General features: G+C 41.3%; 1 protein-coding gene, 2 long non-coding RNA genes and 1 pseudogene across 3 annotated transcripts; all 4 read left to right on the top strand.

Annotated features, from left to right (window-relative positions):
* Nucleotides 1–1,165: 1,165 nt before the first annotated feature.
* LOC146673733 (uncharacterized) lies at nt 1,166–1,752 on the top strand. The gene is made up of 3 exons (XR_014910604.1): nt 1,166–1,294; nt 1,381–1,498; nt 1,627–1,752. It is a non-coding gene; the product is annotated as an uncharacterized LOC146673733 (long non-coding RNA).
* Nucleotides 1,753–4,626: 2,874 nt separating this feature from the next.
* Nucleotides 4,627–5,877, top strand: LOC146673732 (caspase-8-like). Its single transcript, XM_085402314.1, has one exon. The coding sequence runs from the start codon at nt 4,627–4,629 to the stop codon at nt 5,764–5,766; it is 1,140 nt and encodes a 379-aa protein (XP_085258440.1). The 3' UTR covers nt 5,767–5,877.
* A 4,403-nt stretch (nt 5,878–10,280) lies between these two features.
* LOC146673731 (uncharacterized) lies at nt 10,281–13,014 on the top strand (annotated as a pseudogene).
* A 6-nt stretch (nt 13,015–13,020) lies between these two features.
* LOC146673730 (uncharacterized) lies at nt 13,021–22,437 on the top strand. Its single transcript, XR_014908756.1, has 5 exons — nt 13,021–13,157; nt 18,433–18,606; nt 19,572–19,719; nt 19,854–20,997; nt 21,440–22,437. It is a non-coding gene; the product is annotated as an uncharacterized LOC146673730 (long non-coding RNA).
* Nucleotides 22,438–22,663: the final 226 nt, after the last annotated feature.

Genomic DNA, 22,663 nt, shown 5'->3' with positions numbered 1-22,663 from the left:
TTAGAAGCGCCAACGGGAGGGGTGAGGCTGAGTGCGTTGGAGGTCGACACACACACACACACACACACACACACACACACACACACACACACACACACACACACACACAGAGACAATAGTTGGGCTCATGTTTAGGCTATGAGTTCGAATAACAGTTTGCAAATGCCTGTAGCTGCAAAAGTATGCTCCAGGAGATAAGTGAGAGTCGGCATCTGGCCTCGAGACGGAGAGAAGGCTCTTTCCATTCATGTCGAAAGTCGTCAAAAAACATGATAATTTGTTAGTTTGAACCTGAGGAATAAGATCCAGTCTGATAGGGTCGGAGCAGGGCATATCTAGGGGATTCCCAAAAAAGGGTGATTTTTAAAGGGAAAACAGATTGTTATTTATGGTGATTGTTATGAGGTGAGGCCCTCTCACCGGTTTTCTTTTCCTAACCTTAATTTCAATTGCTTTCCTTTTCTTTTGTTTTTGGCTTAACTCATTAAATACAATTTTTGCAACAAACCTGTAATAATTTGAATTTACAAACATATAGAACTACCTTTCTGTATTTCTATTGTTCCAATATCTCAATAAGAAATTATATAGTTACCACACCCTGCTGTGGGCTGTTATCACTGCTGTGTTGACTCCGCAGTTTTGGGTGTTGGAATTTCTTTACTGGAAGATGAAACTAGGTATAACATGTCATGTTTGAAACAAAAATAAAATGTTTACAATTGTTACATCCCCCCCGAAAGGCTCTAGGCATACGAGTGAGGGGACCAGTAACAAATGAGTCCAGAACAGAATGAAAGGAGAACAGACAGGTGTTCTTAGTAAATAAAATAAGATTATCTATAATAAAGACTAACATAAAGAGCCGGCATTGCCGTTTTACCGATAACACTTGGAAAAAGGTTGCAACTAGTGATGGGATGTTCTGTATCGAGGCTTCGGAGCGTGTGTCGAGTAATGGAGGGGGCGTTTCCGCGAAGCGCGTATCAAGGCTTGCTTCATTTATGGGAGGAGCTGAAAATGATGACGTCCGAAGCCTCGCTGCCCGGCTGTACCACGTGACTGGTTCATGAAGTGGTTCGAACTTTGCCGCGAGATATGACAGCGATATAAACCCTCAGACTTCATTCAAAATGTGGGTGTTTGATGGAGAGTTGCGGTTAGAGAGAGTTTGGAGACCGTTTGGAGGTTTATGAGAGTGAGGAGAGAAAGTCAGGAGAGAATGGAGCCAGCTAAGAAGAGGAGGATGTCCTCCCCTGTGTGGGAACATTTTGATTTTATTCCTCCCAACAAGGTATGTAAATTTCTACAGAAGATGTATTTTCATGATACTGATGGTGCAATACAATTTATGTTGAGCTGTCTTGACTTTTGTACAAGGTGAAGTGTTTGCTATGTGCCAGGGAGCTGGGATATAACAACAACACCTCATCCATGCTTAGGCACAACAGAGCTTTGCATGAGAATAAGGGGAACACCGATTGTGGAGCAAGACCAGGTGAGCCATCAAATGCAATGATAATATAGCATGCAGTAATGTTACTAAATGATATAACAATATTATACAACTGTTATAAGTTACGTGTGTGATATTTATATTTGTGCTTTGTCTTTGTCTTTCCTGAGGAGAACAATCTCAAATAGATGAAGACCTGGTCAGCATGGTGATTGAGGACTCCCAGCCATTTAGCATTGTGGAGGACAAAGGATTCAAAAGATTTGTTAAATCATTAAATCCCAGCTATGTTCTCCCCACTAAAAAGGACGTAAAAGCAGTGAAAATTTAGTTTTTACAGAATAAAATGTAAACAGGCAGGACTGAGGCTCAAAGCCTCAGTGTGTAGCTGTCCATACCTCAACGTTACAAAAGCACAACTACTGTCCACACCCCAACCACACCTCACCTCACAGTAAATGATCATTTCCATTTCAAGCATTTCCAAATAATCATTTCCCATACTGCCAGTATAAATATACACAGTATACTGCCATCACTACAATATAGATGTTTTACACACTCCTTTTGTTGTTGACATTTACAGGCTGTGTGCAAAATGCCACACTCTTCAAATTCATGCCAGCTATTATTTTTACGTCCAGTAGGTGTCCTGCTAGAGCAAATGAAGCTTCATGAAGCTTCGCGTTGAGGTGAACCAATTAGATGAAAAGCTTCAGTGCTTCATGGGGCTTCATCTGCCCATCACTAGTTGCAACAACACAGAACACAACAACCAAACAAAAACTCCACACCATGAGGAGGCACTTCCAGGGGCCCACAAGCTCACCCTGTCACTAGCAGCAGCTAGCTTTACTGCTGCCGAGGCCCACAAGCCCACACTACTCACGTGAAGCAGTTACACTGCACACTGCTTCCACACTATAAGATTTCTCCCAACAACTTCGACACCCAATGTGGGAACACCAGAGAATAACCCCCTGCTCACAGCTCATCCCCAGCTTAGATAGCCTCAGAGGCGATTGCTGACTGGATTCAGGTGGGAAACGAGGCTAACCAAGAGCAGCTGTCTCCTGGGGAGAGAGGAGAGTGAGAGAAACAGAGGGGGTAGGAGTGGCAAGAGAGGAGGAGGCGGAGAAAAACGCCACGCCCACACAAGGGCAGTTTCAGGAGACCCAGCTAGGGCCGTAACAATAATGAAAATCCTTATTAGTTAATACAGCTAAATACTGACTAATTCAAAAAAGAACAATGTGGTGTTATCTAAAATCTCAAGAAAAAGAGAGGTACTGACTCACTTTCCTACCACACATCAGTTTTCCAGCTTCTCTTACCTTAAGTTACCAATAGTAGAAATTATGTTCATCAGTGCTGTTTGTCTGTTTGTGCTGATGGAATCTAGTTGTATGAGATTCAGTTTTAATTTTCTCATTACGACATGAAACTGCACACCTTCATACATATCACACATAATATTACTGTAGTATGCACAGTATTAGCATTGAGTGGGATAATTTGTAAATAAGGAGCAGTTGTAAAAACATATTTTGTAGTTGTTACAAGAAATGCTTGACCGCTGTTCCGTTTGAAATTCACATCATCTCTGGCATTTTCTTTTAGACACTGAACCTGCCGCTAATAATTTGAGCCCTGAGACAAACAAAGTCACAAACCCACAGACACAAAAAGGTAAGATGAGTTCTGTGAACAGTCCTCTGAGGCTGCTACATGTGGTATTTATACCTAAAGAGCAATCTGCCGTTAGACCAAAATTGACCTGTGGTGACAGCTAGATGATAATTCTTAAAATAACACTCTCAAGGGTACCTAGACCCGGTTTGTAGAGTACGCTTGGGGAGTGTGATCGTGTGTACAGCGTCTCTTTATGTCTGTCTCCACGTTGGTTGAGTGTGGAGTAAGTGCATATGAGAGCATGAGGGTGGGGATGGATGTTTGTATCTGTGTGTGCCTGTATGTCTGTGTCTATATGTCAGGTTGGGTGTCAGGCGCCACCTCTCTGGGGACATCTCAGGCCCTCCAAGGTTTGGAGGCCTATCTCCCCCTACCACCACTTCCCCTGCCAGTGGCGGACTCCCTCAGACATCGGTGCGTTGGTGGTTCTTTGTGTCCGGGGATGGGCGTCCAGGTACACACCGGCTCACTCCTTGGCGGCCGCTTATCGGGGCCTGGAGCCTGGGGCTCGCTCGGGCCACTTCGGAGGTGGGGTGCCCCCGGCCTCTCGGCCTGGGGCTCGGTCACTCAGGCACAGCTGGCTGCCGGCGGAGCTCACGGGCGCGTCACTGCAACTCCCCCTGGCTTCTGCTCCGTGGCTGCTGAGTGAGCCCTCATCTGGGACTCTCCTCAGCTCTTTCTGGGACAGTGGCGCAGCTGCCCCTCTGTTGGTCTTCCTTGGTCTCTTGTGTTCTGGGGGCCTCTGGATGTCTGGAGTTTTGATCTCCTCCATACCTGCTTCATGCCCTGGAGGACGGGGCTGTGGCCCCCCCACACCCTCTAGCAGATCGTTACATGAAGGAACCTTTAAAAAAAAGAACAAAAAACAAGCGCGTCCATGCTCACAGGTGTACACACGGGTGATCACACCCACAAACTACACCCTTTTTGGCTCCTACCTCAAAGCACACTGTGTTCTGTTGATCTTATGTGCTGCACAATAATGTTTAATATTTAGTATTTACTGTCATATTCCCATATATCATTGTGATGCTGTTTATTCTATTACTCTTGTTCTCTTCTGCTTGTTTTCTTTTTTTCTTTCTCAGCAGGTGATCCAGGTGATCGATATATGCATTTTTTTTCTGCCCGTCCTGTTGGTTTTTGTTTTTTGCCCTTCTCCCCCGTCCCTCTTCTCAGCTGTTTCTCTTTCCCTCTTTCTTTCTCCCCTTCTTTCCCCCAGTCAAGTCTGTCCCGTATTCAGTAAGTGAAAATAAAATAAACAATAAAAGGTGAATCAAATGGACCATTACGGCAAGGCTGGGATGGTCAATTTGGTAATGTAAATCCGTTGGGCTTCTTTGTTTGCCTTTAGACAACAATTCTGATGGCAAAAGAGCCAAACGGGACAGGCAAAAAAAAAAAAAAAAAAAAAAAAAAAAAAAAAGGAACGAGGCTTCGTTTTCAAGGACAGCAGAAGTTCCAACTGACCATTCAGCATGTCGGCCCAAAATGCAATAAGGAGCAATAAAACAGCCATTCATGAGATTCTGTCCGGAGACCACAGGCTAATTCTCAACAAAGTTTATGAGAATAAGCTGATCTCTCAGCGGGACAATCTTAAAAGCATCAACAGTGCAAATGCGGAGACACACGTCATTGAGCTCGTGGATAAGATCATGAATAAAGGAGAAGATAAATGCAAAGACTTCCTGAACCTCCTGCAAACCGATGGCGCCATTAAAGAAACTTTCCCTCAGCTGGCGAGTTTACAGCTGAGTTGTACCCCCCTTTTATCCGAGCCTGTCCAAGTGTCTTCATGTCAGCACGATGGGAATATGTCACAGGATGTTTATCAAATCATTAGCCGGCCCGTCGGCCTCTGCGTGATCATAAACAATAACAACTTCAAGGATGGTTCACAGAGAAGAGGGACAGATAAAGACGCCCAAAGCTTGGCAGAGGTGTTCAGGTGTCTGGGCTTCAGAGTGCTGATGTTTGAAGACCTGAACAAGGATCAGATGGATCAGGCACTGACGTTTGTTGCTTCCCTGGCAGACATGTCTCAGCTGCAGAAGTTCAACTTTAAAGAGTGGGATGGCAGCAGCTTTGTTGATCCTCAGCAGGTCCTTGAGCACGGTGATGCTTTCATCTGCTCTATTCTGAGTCACGGAAAAAAGGGTGTAGTTTTGGGAACTGACAGGAACCCCCTCCCCATTAAAGAAATTACCCGAAAGTTCAGGGGGTGTGACCAGTCTGTCCTCATCGGTAAGCCCAAAGTGTTCCTGATCCAGGCCTGCCAAGGAAGTAACATACAGCGTGGAGTGCAGATGAACGATATGGAGATTGATGATGATACTTCACCATTGACCATCCCCGAGGAAGCTGATGTTCTGGTTGCCATGGCCACTGTTGAAGATCATGCTTCACTTAGACATATAGTCGATGGAAGCTGGTTCGTTCAGTCTCTTTGTGAGCAGCTGAAGGAGCGCTGTCCCAGGGGCGAAGACATCGTCTCCATCCTCCACTACGTGAACGATGATGTAGCACATCGAGAGACCTCCTCGTTGGCCAAGCAGATGCCTGAAGTGAGATTCACCCTGAGAAAGAAACTTGTGCTGCCACCTCAGTGCACCTGAAGTCATCATGGAAATACAGCACATCTTACTGTGCAACTAGGGATGCATGATTACTTATCAGAGTTACTTATTATGTTTCTTAAAATGTTTCCTTTATATTTTCCATCTTTCTGTCATCATTTTAAATCTTTTATTTTTCTAAATCTGAATCTCGCATTGAAGTGTTGCATTTTATACTGTAGCAGTTTTATATCAATGAATAAATCTCAGACTGGGAACACAAAATAAATAAATAAATAAAATAAAATAACACTCTTCAATAAATTGTTTGTTTCTTTTCCAGATAACGATGAGCCCTTGCCTCACACTCTACTTTCACTGACAACAATACTCTTTAGCCTCTTTAATATTGTGACTATTCATATTTTAATTCTTTACTATATTATATGAAGTTTCACACTAATTTTCAGGAGGCTTTAAGGGTTTTGGTTGATTTGGACAGGCGGGAAAGCATTGTGAGACTACTTCATTCGTACTTTAACAACCTGAGAACACTGGTCTCATGGCAAGAGACGTAGAAACCTGATTTCAAAATGAAAGCCAACTTTAAATGAATTTTAAGGCCTGCTAATTAGATAATAGCAAATTCATTCAGTCTTCCAAATGACATAACCTTGTAATCTAATAGTGCCCTCTCAATATCAAGGCCATCTTATTTGGGGATTTCAAAGTAAAATCCCTCTGAATTTTCTTTTTTGAAGAACTCTTTCAATGACTTCACAATGCTCTTAAAATGTAAATTGCCATTTCCATAGAATTGCAGTATACAGTATACAACCACAGAAAGGCAAAATCAGACTGCCTTGATATTGACATGGTATCACTAAGTAATGGCCCTTTCAAATTGTTGAAGTTGCCGACATAAGACCCAGTCTTTTAAATCCATTCCCCCCCCCCCCTTTCTGTTACCTACATATGTTTTGATGTGCAATTTTATCATTTTGACTCACATCTTCAAGGTCCTTTCATTTCTAAAGTTTTTTGTTTTTCATTTTTATTGTGTTAAAGTATTCCCCAGAATCACAAAAAAGAAAAATAATTAACTTTAAAATTAGTACAGATTTGGAGAATAAACCCAACCTGGGAGTCTATCGTCTTAGGTAGTCAGGGAGATAATTGAGTGTTTTCCTCTGAGGTGGGGTTGGGTGTGCTGCTAATATGGGCTCCTGTCTGGATGGGCCCGGGCCCCCTGCCCTTGGTGGATTCTATGGAACAGGGGTGCCTACTGGGGTCAGCGGGGAGCTGGCCCCATGGAGAGTGTACTTTGCCTTGACATCCCTCCCCATCTCCAGCTGCCTCCCTCTTCCCACCACCACACATGCAGGGCCTTGGGGTGCAGGGGAGGCATTCCTCCTATGTCCCCTTCTGACCACCTGTGCCAACCTAGATATCAACATTACTCACTCTCATAATAGATACACGTAGAGCCTTGGGGCTGGGCAGACTGAACCGCATCCAAGGGATGGTCTGTGTATTCAACCTCACCTCTGTTGCCGGTTCCCACCCCTCAATTTTAAATACATGTAGACTGAGGTTTCTCGGGAGGGGCTGTGCTGATACCAATATTTATTATTTACCGTTACTTATACTTATCTAGGTTGTGGCTGTGGTCTCCCTACTGCATTGCTCTCTTTTGCTTGTTTTCTGTTTTTTCTTCCAGCAGGTAATCCAGGGAATTTCATTGTGTTTTCTCACTGTCCGTCATCCCCTCTGTTTTTTCTCCTCTTGTTGAACGCCTCTTGCCTACGTCTTTACCTTCCTATCAAGCATTCATGGCTGTTCCATTGATAATAGCTGAAAATGTAAATATTAAAATAGAGTTATTAAATAAATACTTCCATTGGGCATTTTCTTCGTCTTCAGACAAGAAGTCTGATTGCTACAGTGCCAAACGGGTCAGGGGGGGGAAAGTACACAAGCCTATACCACCCACTACTGGACATTACATTTACTGTCTTTTTCAGGCTATAAGCCACTACTTTTTTCTCCACACTGAAGACTGTGGCCTATACTATGGGGCGGCTAATGCATGTTTTTTTTCATGCCGCCAAAAACATTGTCTGGTAACTGCAGACCAATAAAACTGATAAGTAGTTCACAGAGGTCCAAGGAAATTGTGCAATAAATCCATTGCACTTTTACAATTTTTGTAAATCAGTAATTTGTACTCGTCCTCCTTAACATGGAAAACACTCAAAGAAAAGCATCATGCAGCTTTTAAGTTAAAGGCAATCAATCTGGTGGTTCAAGAAGGAAATCTAGTTGCTGCACGTTGTCTTGGCATAAATTAATCGATGGGGAGCCAGTGGAGACGCCAGCGTGAAGAACTGAGTCAATGCAAGAAGACAACAAAAGCTTTCACAGGTAATCATAGCAGATAGCCCAACCATGAAAACTTTCACGAAGGCTGGGTGAACACTCAGAGAGAAGTTGGCTGCGATGTTACAGTGCAGATCAGACTGAAGGCTAAAGCAATTGCTACCGAAGTGAAAATTGAAGATTTTAGAGGTGGGCCATCGTGGTGTTTTGATATGAGACGAAAAGGCCTGTCCGTCGGGGCACGCACAGCTTTGTGTCCCGACTACGAGGAAAAACTTGCTAACTTCTGCACATTGACTCAAACAAAGACAGTGGAGAATTCCATTGAGCCAAATGATATTATAAATATGGATGAGTACCTTTGACGTTTGACCTGCCTCTCACTCTGACTGTTAATAAAAACTTGTCCATCACATTGAAAACAAGTGGCCGTGAGAAACGCATTTTACGTGTGTTCTGAGCTGCACAGCATCCAGACTAAAGCTTCCACCAACTGTGATTTTTAAGTGGCTGACAATATCAAAGGAAAAATACCCAAAATAAATCGTGGTGATAAGTCAATAAGCAAGGCTGGATGATGGAGAGCCTAATGAAGGATTGGCTCAGAGAGTGTTACGCCAAGCATCCTGACGGATTTCACGTGTTTCATTTTATTTTGAAAAATCTCAACTGGACCTTTAGCTTTATTGTGAAAGGTTGGCAGGGCCACATGATTGTTGTTGCCAACGACAACATATAAAAGCAGTTGCTTGCCTGTCCGTAGTGTGGTTGTTTTAAATATATGAGAAAGAGAACTTTATGAAAATAATATAGTCACTACAGTGGCCATCAAACCGATGAAAAACAATATTGCCGTAAACAGTTTATTTTGCATGAAACAAACGAGATAGATAGATAGATAGATAGATAGATCTATCTATCTAATCATATCGAACAGCCCTAATTGAATTCCACCGTGACAGCTGGTGACACAAATCTGAAGGCTAGACCGTCCCATTTCACAGCCTCGCACTTTTGGCCTTCTCAGTCTTAGGCTACGTTCACACTGCAGGTCTTAATGCTCAATTACGATTTTTTGATCAAATCCGATTTTTTTGTCTGCTTGTTCACACTTAAAATAAAATGTGACAGCAAGCGCGCTCTAGTGTGAACCCTCAAAGCGGCCCGCATGCACGTGGCGTCTGTCTTGTGTCAGTGACGTAAAAGACTGATTTAATGCGACATGACCATTCAAACAGCAATCACTTTCTAAAACATCAGATATGTATCGGATTCAGTACCACATACGAAAGTGTCCCAAATCGGATTTGAGCCGTTCACACTTTCATACCATGATCGAATATGGGTCGCATAGGGTCAAAAAAGTCGGATTTGATGCGCTTTTGCCTGCAGTGTGAACGTAACATCATCATCATAGAAGCACCCGGACCACGTAGACCAAAGGTCGGGCCCTCCGAAGGATGCGGCCTGGGAACTCAGACATAACTGATATTTAATGACAGGAATATATTGCAATAATTTATGTTGAGAACTAACTAAAATCGCTTGCTTAAAATACCTTGGTATTTCAAGCATATTTACAGATATTATAGTATATATGCAAAAAGAAAGAAAAAAAAAGTCTCTTCACAAATTTCTCTTTTTTAGTCTAACAGCAACTTGTCTGATGATGTCCCACTTAAACCTACTTTTTTTTTTTTAAGAAAGGAAAGAATGGACAAATCTAAAAAAAAAATAAAAAAAATAAAAATAAAAAAGAGAGATCACAAAGAGGATACATGGGACTAGTGGACCAGTCTTATTTCAGATGGACTGTGGACAGTGTTTCCATATTGTTATTTTGCTTTCAAAAAGGCATAGAGTCAAGGCTTTAGACTCAAAAAGAAAGGGCCCTCTCTTCTAGTGTCTGGGTTATGCAGGTTCGAGGATTGTCCAGACACTGTTGATGATGAGGAAGATCTGAAGGCGACAGTCAATTGCTAAGATCTGGAATGTGTGTACAACCACTACGAACTGAAAAGAAGACCAGTAAGAGTTGATAAGAGAGACCAGATTGGCTGTGAGTTGGAACTTCATTACTGCACCCCGATTGTGCAACATCATCATCCAAATTTGCTCAAGTCTTGAGAATCATATCATTGGAAATACAAAAGAAAAGTCAGCTTCATCACAATGACATTATTTGTCTCCAGGTAATGGTAGAAAACAAGAAAAACAACCCAAATGACGTATTGCAAAAAGTGATGTTACACCCAAAAGGTGTTCTTTTATGGTTTTAAAGGAGCATTGAAATTTTTCAGAGCCGATGTCAGGAGGACATAGTTTATTTGGATGCTACAGGCAGTATCATCAAAAAAGGAAGGGTTCGCCTCCTTTCTATGTTCATGAACTTATAGTAAGGAATCCACAGAAAACATGCTCTCCCCTACCAGTGGCTAAATATTTGACAAGCGACCATATCACTGCCTCTGTCACATATTTTCTGGAGGCACTTATGACCGATGTTACAAGGGCCTCTGGGCACAAAGCCATGCAGTCACCTGTAATGCTCATTTGTGATGGATCAATGGCCCTAATAGCTGTTTAGCATTCCCCCCCCCCCCCAAAAAAAAAAAAAAAAAAATCTGTCAGACACAATAAATCATTATTACAACACCGCTTCTGGGAAAGGAAACAAGACTTTGAGGCTCCAATTCTTCATAGATGTCTTAGTCATGTCATGAAGAATGCCAAGGAGATTTGTAAAAAGTAGTAAGTATAATCCTGTTATTAGTGTTTGCGTGGGTTTTTTTTGGCTCTTGATATGTGACATGGCATCTCATTTTTCAATTTGGGGAAACTTTTCACATTATTATTACAGTTTTGGAAAAGCTTAAAGATAATTTCTTCTTAAACTGAACTACCATCTCACAATACACACTGTTGGACTCTTCACTACTGCGACTTCCTTAAAAGACCTCACTGACATGGTTCAAAGTGCTGTAGCTGTTTTTGCAAGTCTGTATATTGGTGAGAATGCTGAAAAACATTTTCACAACCTGCAGTTATGGAGGCGGACATCCATTGTTGATGTTCATGGTAGTCTGTTTTATTTGTTAACAAGAGAATCATGTTTGCTAGCCTGCTCATTTGGGGGTTGTAGTCCGGGGTGGCTTGGGCTGCATCAACCTCAGGTTTATGCTATGGTTTAACACTCATCTTTCAAGCTAGTTTAACTTAAAAAAAACAACAAAAACAAAACACAACCCACAGGCACAGACGCTCACATATTCTCTCTCTGTCAGAGCTGTTATGGAAGTCAGGAAAGGACCCAAAATGCAGACTCAATGTAGCGGTAAAACTTGAACTCAAAATGGCAGTTTTATTGCTGGACACAAGAAAGAACTGGACTGGACTGCACTGGACTACAAACATAAACTAGGCAGGTAGAACACACAGACTTGTATGAGGGAGAGTGCAGCACTGACAAAGAGAAACATGGGGCTTAAATAAACTGAGGGATAATGAGGGAATGAGACACAGAAGGAGAGCACAGCTGGGAGTAATTAGGCCAGATGAGACTAGAAAAGCAAAACTACATACCCTGACACGGACCTTCAAAGTAAAACAGAAAACACACCAACTGAACTCTAGACATGTAAACTTAACAGAGACCGGGGAGACAAAATATAGAGACATGAAACGTGGGACCGAGAGGCACAGAGTAGACACGAGATGGAACATTTGACAAAACCTAAGAACTAAAACCTTAACAGCCATAGCTGAACCCTAGGATAATAATGATTACAAAAACAATAATCAAAACAGCACAAAGTACGCAGAACATAAGCCATAATATAAAATAATACCAAAACACAAGAGCTCAAAATGCTAGATCACAAATACCCAGAACCGTGACACTCTCTCTCTCACAGACACACACACAGCAAAACTTGGTTTGTTTTTGTGTACCAACGTCTGTTTTGTCCTTTTGGTGCTGGATATAATTTGAGTGTTTTGTTACAGATGCAGATACATTGCAGATTGTTCATGAGAGTGTGGGGAGTGAGTTGGAGGGTGGGGTGGGCTGCTTTTAACTATGTAAAGCACTTTGTGCTACATTTTTTGTATGAAAAGTGCTTTATAAATAAAGACTGATTGATTGATTGATTGATTGATTGATACATATACTTCGTTTTTTCCCAACACCCCCATTATTGTCTTTTTTTTCCCATGGGTCCCTTTTTTTTGCCTTTTCCTCTCTTTTCTTCTGATATCTTTCTAAAATTTGCTGATGGCTTGGCTGATTGTGACCTACATCTGTTTTCACACCTTGGCTCGTGTGATTAGGTAGAGGATCATTAGGGGGTCCATTGTGCCTCCTGGGGGGTTACTCCCACAGAGCTTAAATCTGGGACTCTCCACCATTTGATCCTAGAACTGAAGAAGCTTCTCGGATGAGAGGTGAAACGTCTACAAGCAAAATAAAGAATAATTACACATTTAAAAAAAAAATGACAAGCCCTATCACTAATTTGTGTACCTGGGTATGTAGTGTAGTGTTTTATTGTGAAATAAAATAAAAGTCAGCCACACTCATTAAAACACATTAAAATACATTAAAATTAGATTCTCAAAATCAGTCTTCGGATTAGACTTTTGGTTTCTATTTATGATAAAACTGCATTATACACCACAGACACCTGTAGGCCACGGCAGCACATTAACACACACACACCCAAAAAAAGTTATAGCAACTGTATGTTTATTTTCTGTGGGTAGTATTTTGTTGTTGTTCTTCTCAGATGTTTTGGGTCAGCTAAGGGGATCACGACCCCGGGAATGTTCCTGCGCTGGAGGCAGCCACACCTGCTGCTAGTTATCTGCAGCAGATTACACTCACCAAGGGTTAAGAGTGTGGCTGAGCTCCAGTTAGCACCAGATCCTTGAGTCAAAACTAATCAGTACAGCTGTGGATTATCATTGGTGTTGTGAAAGTAACTTCACTGACTTGGGATTGCCTTTGACATTTGTGTTCTGGTGTTTCACCAGGAATCCGGAGCGGAGTGTGTTTTTCACGGAGCTGAGCCACGGTGGGGAACAGGTTTTTTTTTTTTTTTTGTTTTGTTTTTTTTTACAAGCAGCCACTTATCTGTTCACCTTTTATGGACATTTGCACTGTGGGATTCTGCAATGTGTCTAGAAATGAATAACTCAACTGTATGGGGTGACTAAGTTCATCATGTTGCTGTCACAGTAGTGTGTATGAAGCCTGAAATGTATTATTTTGTTAGTACTATTATTAGTGATTTTTTTTTTTTTTTTTTTTTTTGGAGGGCGTTTTATAAGGCACAATTGCACTTTATGCTGTGGTCTAATCTATAGAAAGTTGTATACAGTCTGACATATGCACGAATTGGCCCTCGAACAAGTATCTGCCTGATTTATTTTGATCCTGTAGTTTAGTTTTTGACACAAGTAGCAACTGTGTTAAATGACAAAGCCACCAGCTACTATTCCAAAATTCTGTTCTGAGGATCAGGACATTCAATGATCAACATTTAATAATGAACTGGGTGAGTTGGACAGTATTTGAATTTCTGAAAAATGTGCATTAGTCTTTGAATATAACTGTTGTTTTTGCTTTGTTTGTATTTTTTGTGGGGTTTTTTAATAGATACAATATGACACATGTCAAAGGTGGTATAATGAACAGTGCCTTGACACAACTAACGATGACTTTAAGAAAGCAAGGGATGAAGCGTGGAATTCTCCTGTGCTGTTAAACCAGAGACGGATGTTTGCATCATAATCTCTGAAGATGTACTCTGTTGTCTCCAGCAACGTAATAATTTGAACAGCATAGTATGGTATAACGTTTTAACACTACTGCAAATTTCCGTGACATTTTCATTTACCCTATGTGCACCTTTAATGTTATCGTCACTGCACCTTTGGGACTTTAAAAGTAATGTACTCTCCTGCTATTGAGCTGTTACTTTTTTTGGTTTTCCAAGTTAAGTGGAGTTACCGGTGTTAAAATTAAAATTATTATATTTCATAACAGGAGAAATACAAGGAAAAATTTTTGAAAACATTGTGTCTTGATTCTTTTAAGACAATACTATTTCGGTAAATTTTAATAACCAAAATCAGACTGACTTGAAATTGACATGATATCAGTGTTGTCATGGTCCCCGTGCCTTGCTGGCTGACTCTGTGTTAGGTAGGGATGGGTACCGGTGTTCTGACATAAACGGTAGTAACCAGACCGAAAAGCAGCGAACATTTCGGTGCTTTATTTCGGTGCTTTTTTTCCCGAGCTGTGATACACTTTAGATTCTAGCCAATCATTTTACGTTTCCGAGGATAGTAGGCGGGTCCAGGTATGTACGTTCTTTTAGAGCATAGCTACAGATTAAAAATGCCCAAGGCGAAGCGGTCAAAGTCTATCTGTACTTCACAGCAAAAGATGCAAACTCAGCAGCCTGCAACAAGTGCTTTAAGCTGATACTGTAATACTGTCAAAGGAGGTAACACCTCAAATCCGATGAAACACCTGGCTACGCATAGCATTTTTTTTTAAAAGCCGAGAAATGCGCCATATTTGATAGCTTGCTGCGAGACCTCACACCGAGCACATCTACTGCGGGTGTGGTGCCTGTTATCGGATTCGGAGTTTGCAACATCCCCCGAGAACCCGAAGAGGAGAGTCTTGGCCCCTAGCCCTGCCAGTGTAGCAGAAATGATGACGGCAGCAGCAGCCGTTCTTCTCTGCGTGAGTAGCTTAATGTTGTTCGTGTGTAACTTACGTTGAGTAGGCTAGCCACGTTATTAAATTAATGCATGTAAGGTGAACTAGCAAACACCATCATAGCTACATGCGGCTGTCTTCTTGTTTGATGGCAGATGCTCCCTTCACCCTGGCCAAAAAGGCTAAAATGACCAAAGAAAAAGTGGAAAACAGTTAAACATGAGAAGTTTTTGGACAAAGTTTGTGTTTTTTCCATTGTTTAAGCACTGCTTCCAGCCAAGAGTGATACCATATATGCCCCATAGCTGCAGAAAAGGCTAACATTGTTATCTTTTTACAAAAAAAAACAGCTGAACATGAGAGGTTTTTGGACCAATTTTGTGGTCTCCATTCTTTAAGCACCGGCACCATTTCAAAAGTACCGGTTTGGCACCGGTATCGGATAAACGATACCCATCCCTAGTGTTAGGCGATATGTTTTGTTTTTGCTGTATTCAATTCAATTCAATTTTATTTCTATAGTGCCAAATCACAATAACAGTAGTAACAACAAGCATATGACCCCCTATTAGCAAGCACTTTTAACAGGAAGAAACCTCCGGCAGAACCAGGCTCAGGGAGAGGTGGCCGATGGTGCGACCGGTTGGGGTGAAAGAAGGAAAACAGGATAAAGACATGCTGGGGAAGAGAGACAGAGGTTAATAACAGATATGATTCAATGCAGAGAGGTCTATTAACACATAGTGAGTGAGAAAGGTGACTGGAAAGGAAAAACTCAATGCATCATGGGAATCCCCCGGCAGCCTACGTCTATTGCAGCATAACTAAAGGAGGATTCAGGGTCACCTGGTCCAGCCCTAATTATATGCTTTAGAAAAAAGGAAAGTTTTAAGCCTAATCTTAAAAGTAGAGATAGTGTCTGTCTCCCGAATCCAAACTGGCCCATATGGAAAAGATGTATATAGGGCTGGGCGATATGGCCTAAAATCCATATCGTGATATAATTTGAAGCACATGCGGTAACGATATATATCGCGATATATTCTTTTCTTCTGAATAACGTATTTTCCACATTATAAGGCACACTTAAAATCCTTTTTCTCAAAAATCGAGAGTGTGCCTTATGTATGAATTCTGGTTGTGCTTACTGACCTCAAACCGATTTTGGCGTGCAGAAATCTGTTAAAAAATGTTTTGATGGATTGTCAGAGCATTACGGCTGCCGTAGTGAGGAGCTTCACAGAGTAATCTGGGTCCAAAACTCCATCTGTTTCAGGTCCCAAAGTCAAACAAACACAGAGTTGAAAACGGTCTAAAAGTTAATGTGAGGGATTCTGGTGGTCAGGGACAAATGCAATCGCATAGCAGGATGCTATACACGGGGCAAACTTCAGTCAGGAGAACAATTGAGATTATTCATCCACAATACATTTGTCTCTAACCATCAGGAACCTTCACGCTAACTTTTATAAGTGGAAAAGTGTTAGTGTTCATCCTCCAGCTTCACTGTTTATGTTATGCTAACATAGCTGTGTTGCTAGCGATCACGTAGCACATCATTATATAGCAGCTAGCCCAACTTCAGTAACCCTACAAACGTCACTGCTGTTTAGTTTCCTGTCTTCATTTATGTTGGAAGTGATAGCAGAGCTGTACGTTTGATTTTTTTCAGAAATCTCTCAGTCAGAACATACTATATCATATATAATGATATCATGATAGCAATATCATGCTTAGGTAACTAGCGAAACTAGCTAGCTAACTTCCGCTAGCTTCCTGCTAACTTCTAACTCCGTTAAATGTAATAAATTTTGTTTTCATGGATGCCTAGAAGTTAAACTTCATAGTTACACCTGGTAAAGCAGCAATGCTGATCGTTTTATTAAAGATGAAAGAATTTAGACAGTTTTTAACTCTCAGTGATGCTGCAGTGTTCGTTTGACCTGAAGAATACGGAGTTTAGGACCCAGATTACTCCCAGATTTAAGAGCATCTTAGTCCGACAAATACGACAATAACGACGGCCCCTTGCATGTTCTGCAAAAAATGTGCTTTGTCGTGTATCTGACGGACAAACACCAAACCAGTTCCACATCACTGAAGTTGCACCATTTTTACAAACCAATTCTGGTTCATTTGTTTCACTCAACAATCGGCATGTGCGTATGAAAACAAAGGAACTGTGCATGCGCGTTTTACTCATTCTATCGCGATATTTCATTTTCCTGTCATTGCCTAACATTATACCGGTATTACCGTGAACGGTATAATATGGCCCAGCCCTAAAGGCCCAGACAGGATATTTCTAATTTTAGAGATGTTGCACAAATGGAAGAAAGCAGTCTTACATATTTGTTTAATATGTCTTGGTCAAAAATGACTCCAAGGTTCCTCACAGCGTTACTGGAGGCCAAGGTAATGCCATCCAGAGTAAGAATCTGGTTAGATACCATATTTCTAAGATTTTCAGGGCCAAGTACAATAACCTCAGTTTTATCTGAATCAAGAAGCAGAAAGTTAGGTCTTTATGTCTTTAAGACATTCCTGCAATTTAACTAATTGGTGTGCGTTATCTGGCTTCATGGATAGATAGAGCTGGGTGTCATCTGCATAGCAGTGAAAATTTATGCTATGTCTTCTAATGATGCTGCCTAGGGGAAGCATGTATAATGTAAACAGAATTGGTCCTAGCACTGAACCCTGTGGAACTCCATAATTGACCTTAGTGTGTGAAGAGGACTCTCCATTTACATGTACAAATTGGAGTCTATTAGATAGATATGATACAAACAACTGCATAGAGTTGGGTGTCATCTGCATACAGTGTTGGGGAGTAACGGAATACATGTACCGGCGTTACGTATTTAAAATACAAAATATGAGTAACTGTATTCTGTTACAGTTTAAAAAGGTGGACTGAAATAAAGGGAATACACGGCGGCCTTTTTCTGTTTCATATGTTAAGCCTATGCTCTTTGTTTTTTGGTAATTCCCCACTGGTGGAAACCCAAATAAAACACACATTAAAAGGCTCTAATTCCTGTGTCTCAATCTTGTGCCCTATGTCACCTCTACTTACATACTAAGTAAGCTATTAAGACTCGACTGTACACTGTGTTCGTGTTTTCCTCCGAAACAATAAGTTCAGTTGGAGCAGACTTTCAACGCCTCTCTCTGTCTCTCGCTAGCAAACTTGACCCAGACAACAAAGTAAAGCTAGTTTTGGCTACGAGCCCGACACGAACCCGACGTATTAGCCAGAGGTCCCTTTACTACGGTTCACAGCCAGTTTTATATACCCCTGGAATATTTTTCTATACGAGATCGCTGCAAAAAGTGCAGCCTTACCCTACCCTACCGACTGTTACTCATTTTATATTAAGATTAAAAAATAAAGTTGGTATTGGTATGGCGAGTAACCTTCAGTAATAGTAATAAATCACACAGCAATAGTACATTCATGTAGTTGTAAAAAGCATGATAATATATTAAGTAATCCAAAGTATTCCGTTACGTTACAAAATACATTTTGGGGCATGTATTCTGTAATCTGTATTGAAATGCATTTTAAAAGTAACCTTCCCAACACTGTCGCTCTCTCTCCTCTCTGCCAGGGGTGGTGCTCATTACGGGCTCCCACCCCTAGCCCACGCACCTGCGCTCACCATAACACCTGCGGCTGATTCCAGCAGATTGAAGCACTATTTAAGATGGTGGACCTGTGCTATTCTTCGCTGGATCGTTGTGCCATCAGCGTCAGTCCCTCTGAAATCTGCAAGTCAGAATCTGTGAGTTTTGTGAGACCATTTACTAACTGGACGTGTGTGTATGTGTACACTTTTCTATCTTCCTGGAAACTATGGCCTGAGATTGCAGTCACGGAAACACATTCATACTTACCTGGGGCCTCAATTTGGAGAAGAATGTGGGACTCGAGGCCATGGGGGTTGACGGCTCGTGCATTCCGTGTTCCTACCCTATGATGGGGACAGGCTTTCGTTTCTCAACCGAACCCATAACCCCTTACCCTAAATGTAAAAAAACATTTGACCAGTACACATCTCTCACAGAAGCCACAACAGTGTGCAATAGAGCCACATTTTCTGGATCTGTGTGTGTGCGTGCGTGCGTGTGCGTGCCAAGGGCCTGAGGAAGACCCTTGAAGGGTCAGAACGTTGCGCATATGGCACACCATTTTTTAACTTTTTATTAAATAAAAGGTTTTTTTATTTCATTTTTTTGTTTTTGTATTTTTTAATATTATATACTTTTTTTTTTTGCCAGATAAAGACTCCTATTAGAGTTATTTTAAAAAAATTAATTGTGATTTATTTATATAGCAAAGGTGAACCCAAACACAACAAGTACAACACTAAAAACAACAACACCAACACACCCGAGGACCCGATGGCCTCAGAAGGCTTGACCGTGGTCCTTTATGGGAAAAGACGAAGGGCTTCCCGTAACCGAAACAACCAGCAAGTTGGGTTTCCTACCGGAGGGATGACCCTAACCCTTTTCTGCTTCATGTAGATGGCAGGCTCAGTCCCCTTCCCCTAACACTAAATGTAAGAAAACATCCAAATAAAATTCATACTTACACAATTAAAAAGCAGTTTATACTTGCCTACAAAGTGTAAAAACCATTTAAAAAAAACATTCATACTTACCTGGAAAACCTAAAGGCCTTGCTGTTTAAAACAATTTTAAAAACACGTTTTTTAAAAAGTTATTTCTTACACTTACCAAACAGACCCTATATAAGGGGAGGAGTGCTCAGCTCAGTCATTCGGGCCCTGAAACTCACAGGAGCAGCGTCTCTGGATTTCTGACAACAGCATCTCGGATAACACGCACAACTTTTTTCTCTGCTGGATTTAAAGACTGTATTTACAGTACAGGTAATATTTTTGCATATCCCTAACTGTTGCAAATTGCAATTTCCTGTTCTTTACTTACCTAATTACACTGTTTTTGCGTTTCCTCGTTTGACAGGTTTTTTTAATTACCTTATTTCACTTTCTGTTCTTTCCAGAACACAACAGCCACGGAGGTCGTTGGTGTGGAAAACATGAAGGGATTGGCGGACACTTTCGCGAGATCGCAAAGTATTGAAGATTTACTCCTGGACCCTGACATTATCATTCCGCTGCAGGTGACGACCGTTGAGGACACCAGGAAACTACTGACAGTTGAGTTTGACTACGACAGAGAGGTGGTGGAACTAAAAGCCTTGGAAGGCCTGAGAATACCTTTTTCTAGGTTGAACATGGCACCCTTCAAGATGCACCAGCTGAAAAGCTCTTGGCATATGATCAAGAAACACTTTGACCGTAGTAACTTGTCTGTGGAGGCTTAAAGGTCTTGCACAAGGTAAGAGGCTTTGATTTTGCCAACCTGGACAGGGGATTCAAGTTAGAGGTAATAGTAATTCCCAAGTCCCTTGTGGTGGTAGACAGCCTTTCAAATGCCTGGCTACTTAACAAGGCACACGGTGGACCTTGTTAATGGCGGCTTGACAGAATTTGTTGAGATACTAAAAACCCTTCCACTGGAGGACCTTAGCAGACCCACGCTGCATAAGACCGTGATACAAAACAAGGGGAACATGAATATATTGCCGCAGGATCACGCATTCGTGCTCACCAAACTGGATGAAGCAAAGAGGAGCTCATTTATTTTCCTTTTGATTTTTTTTTTGTTTTTTTTTTTGTTACACAACTGATATCATTTAAGGAGACAATATCAAATAATTAACGTGTATAATACTTAGGGTTGCAAAATTCCCGGAATTTTCAAAGATGGAATCTTTCCATGGGAATTAACGGGAATTAACGGGAATTTATGGGAATAAACGGGAATTAACGGGAATTTATGGGAATAAAGTGGGAATTTTCAAAATTGAAGGTTGGCTCTTCTTAGGGAACTTAAATATAGTTGAGGAAAGTATATTTTAGCATAATATTGACAAAAACAAACAAATGCAATTCAAATACACTTGAATATCCATGCCATTCCTTAATCACATGTACAGAGCACAAGCTTGCTGCATGGCTATTGAGACCACCTACTGGCACTGTGCATGCCTCCATCACATGTACACATGGACCACACTTTTGAGCCTGAAGGACAAAGAGTATTAAAGGCACACATTTGAGCCTGTGGACTTAACAAGTGAGGTAAGTTTTGATGATATTATGGGAAAATATATTCATTAAATGTTTAAATTGTGAATATCACATAAAATGTATTAATCTGGTAGATAGCAATCTGATAAGATGCTAAATAAAATGCTAGCATCTGATAAGATGCTAAATAAAATGCTAGCATCTGATAAGATGCTAAATAAAATGCTAGCATCTGATAAGATGCTAAATAAAATGCTAGCATCTGATAAGATGCTAAATAAAATGCTAGCATCTGTTAGATGCTAAATAAGCCATAGCTAGTATAACATAAAGAAGATGCTAGCTTCCTCATTTGGTTGTTTTGTTTTGAAGATCATTCCAGTTGTTTAGCTAGCCTTACTATTTATATCTGTTTATTATCATATTGCAATTGTATTATTACGATCTCTTGCATTGCATTAGCATTTTTACAAGCTCTTGTTTTATTTTACAGAAAAATGCCACGTGCGCTATCTGATGTGTGGAGACATTTTACACCAGCTAATGTACAAGGGAAATCTGTATATATGTGTAAGTATTGTGATAAGACGTACGTGAAGAATGCCACAAAAATGCAGCAGCACATTGCAAAGTGCAAAAAAATTCCTCAAGGCCCAACACATGCAGCAGCCAGGAGTTCCACTCAAGGGGAAAATGAATCTGTTTCAGCTGTATCAGAGTCAGATACCCACTCATCAGCTCCTGGTCCCTCTGGCATCAGAGGATTCTTTGATTTTATGGATGACACTAGCCAGAAAAACGCAGATGAGTGTTTCGCTCGTGCAATCTATGCAACTGGCTCACCCCTGATGCTGACATCCAATGTGTACTGGAAGAGATTTTTGAATGTTCTCCGACCAGCATACATTCCCCCAACCAGACATGCATTGTCTACTCATCTACTGGATGAAGAGTTCAGTCGAGTTCAAGCAAAGGTGAAACAGACCATTGACCAAGCTGACTGTATTTCAGTCATCTCTGATGGATGGTCCAATATCAGGGGACAAGGAATTATTAACTACATAATCACCACTCCTCAGCCTGTGTTCTACAAGAGTGTAGACATAAAGGAAAACAGACACACAGGCCAATACATTGCAGATGAGCTAAAAGTGATCATCAATGACCTTGGACCAGATAAGGTTTTTGCACTGGTCACTGACAATGCAGCCAACATGAAGGTTGCCTGGGCACATGTGGAGGAGACCTACCCTCATATAACTACTATTGGCTGTGCAGCCCATACACTAAACCTTCTCCTAAAAGACATAATGGCACTAAAAACAATGGACACTCTGAATAAGAGAGTGAAGCAAGTTCTGAAATATGTTAAAGGCAAACAAGTAACTTCCGCTACATTTCTGTCAAAGCAAAAGGAAAAGAACAAGAGTACTACACTGAAGCTTCCCAGCATAACGCGATGGGGTGGTGTTGTTATCATGTTTGACAGCCTTCTGGAAGGAAAGGAGTCTCTGCAAGAGATGGCCATATCCCAGTCTGTAGGCATCGACAGTGACATCAAGAAGGTCATCTTGGATGATGTGTTCTGGGAAAGAGTATCTAGCAGTCAGAAAATCCTCAAACCTATTGCAGCAGCAATAGCGAAGATAGAGGGGGATGGTGCCATCTTGTCAGATGTCCAGTGCCTTTTTGCAGAACTCAAAGAAGAAATCCAGAC

Source organism: Rhamphochromis longiceps, linkage group LG3 (assembly GCF_057381845.1).
Source record: "Rhamphochromis longiceps isolate RC_006_pf linkage group LG3, R_longiceps_female_GT1.1, whole genome shotgun sequence".
NCBI classification, from domain to species: domain Eukaryota; kingdom Metazoa; phylum Chordata; class Actinopteri; order Cichliformes; family Cichlidae; genus Rhamphochromis; species Rhamphochromis longiceps.
Note: the sequence above shows the minus strand (reverse complement) of the source record. Positions and strands in the feature narration are given on the sequence as shown.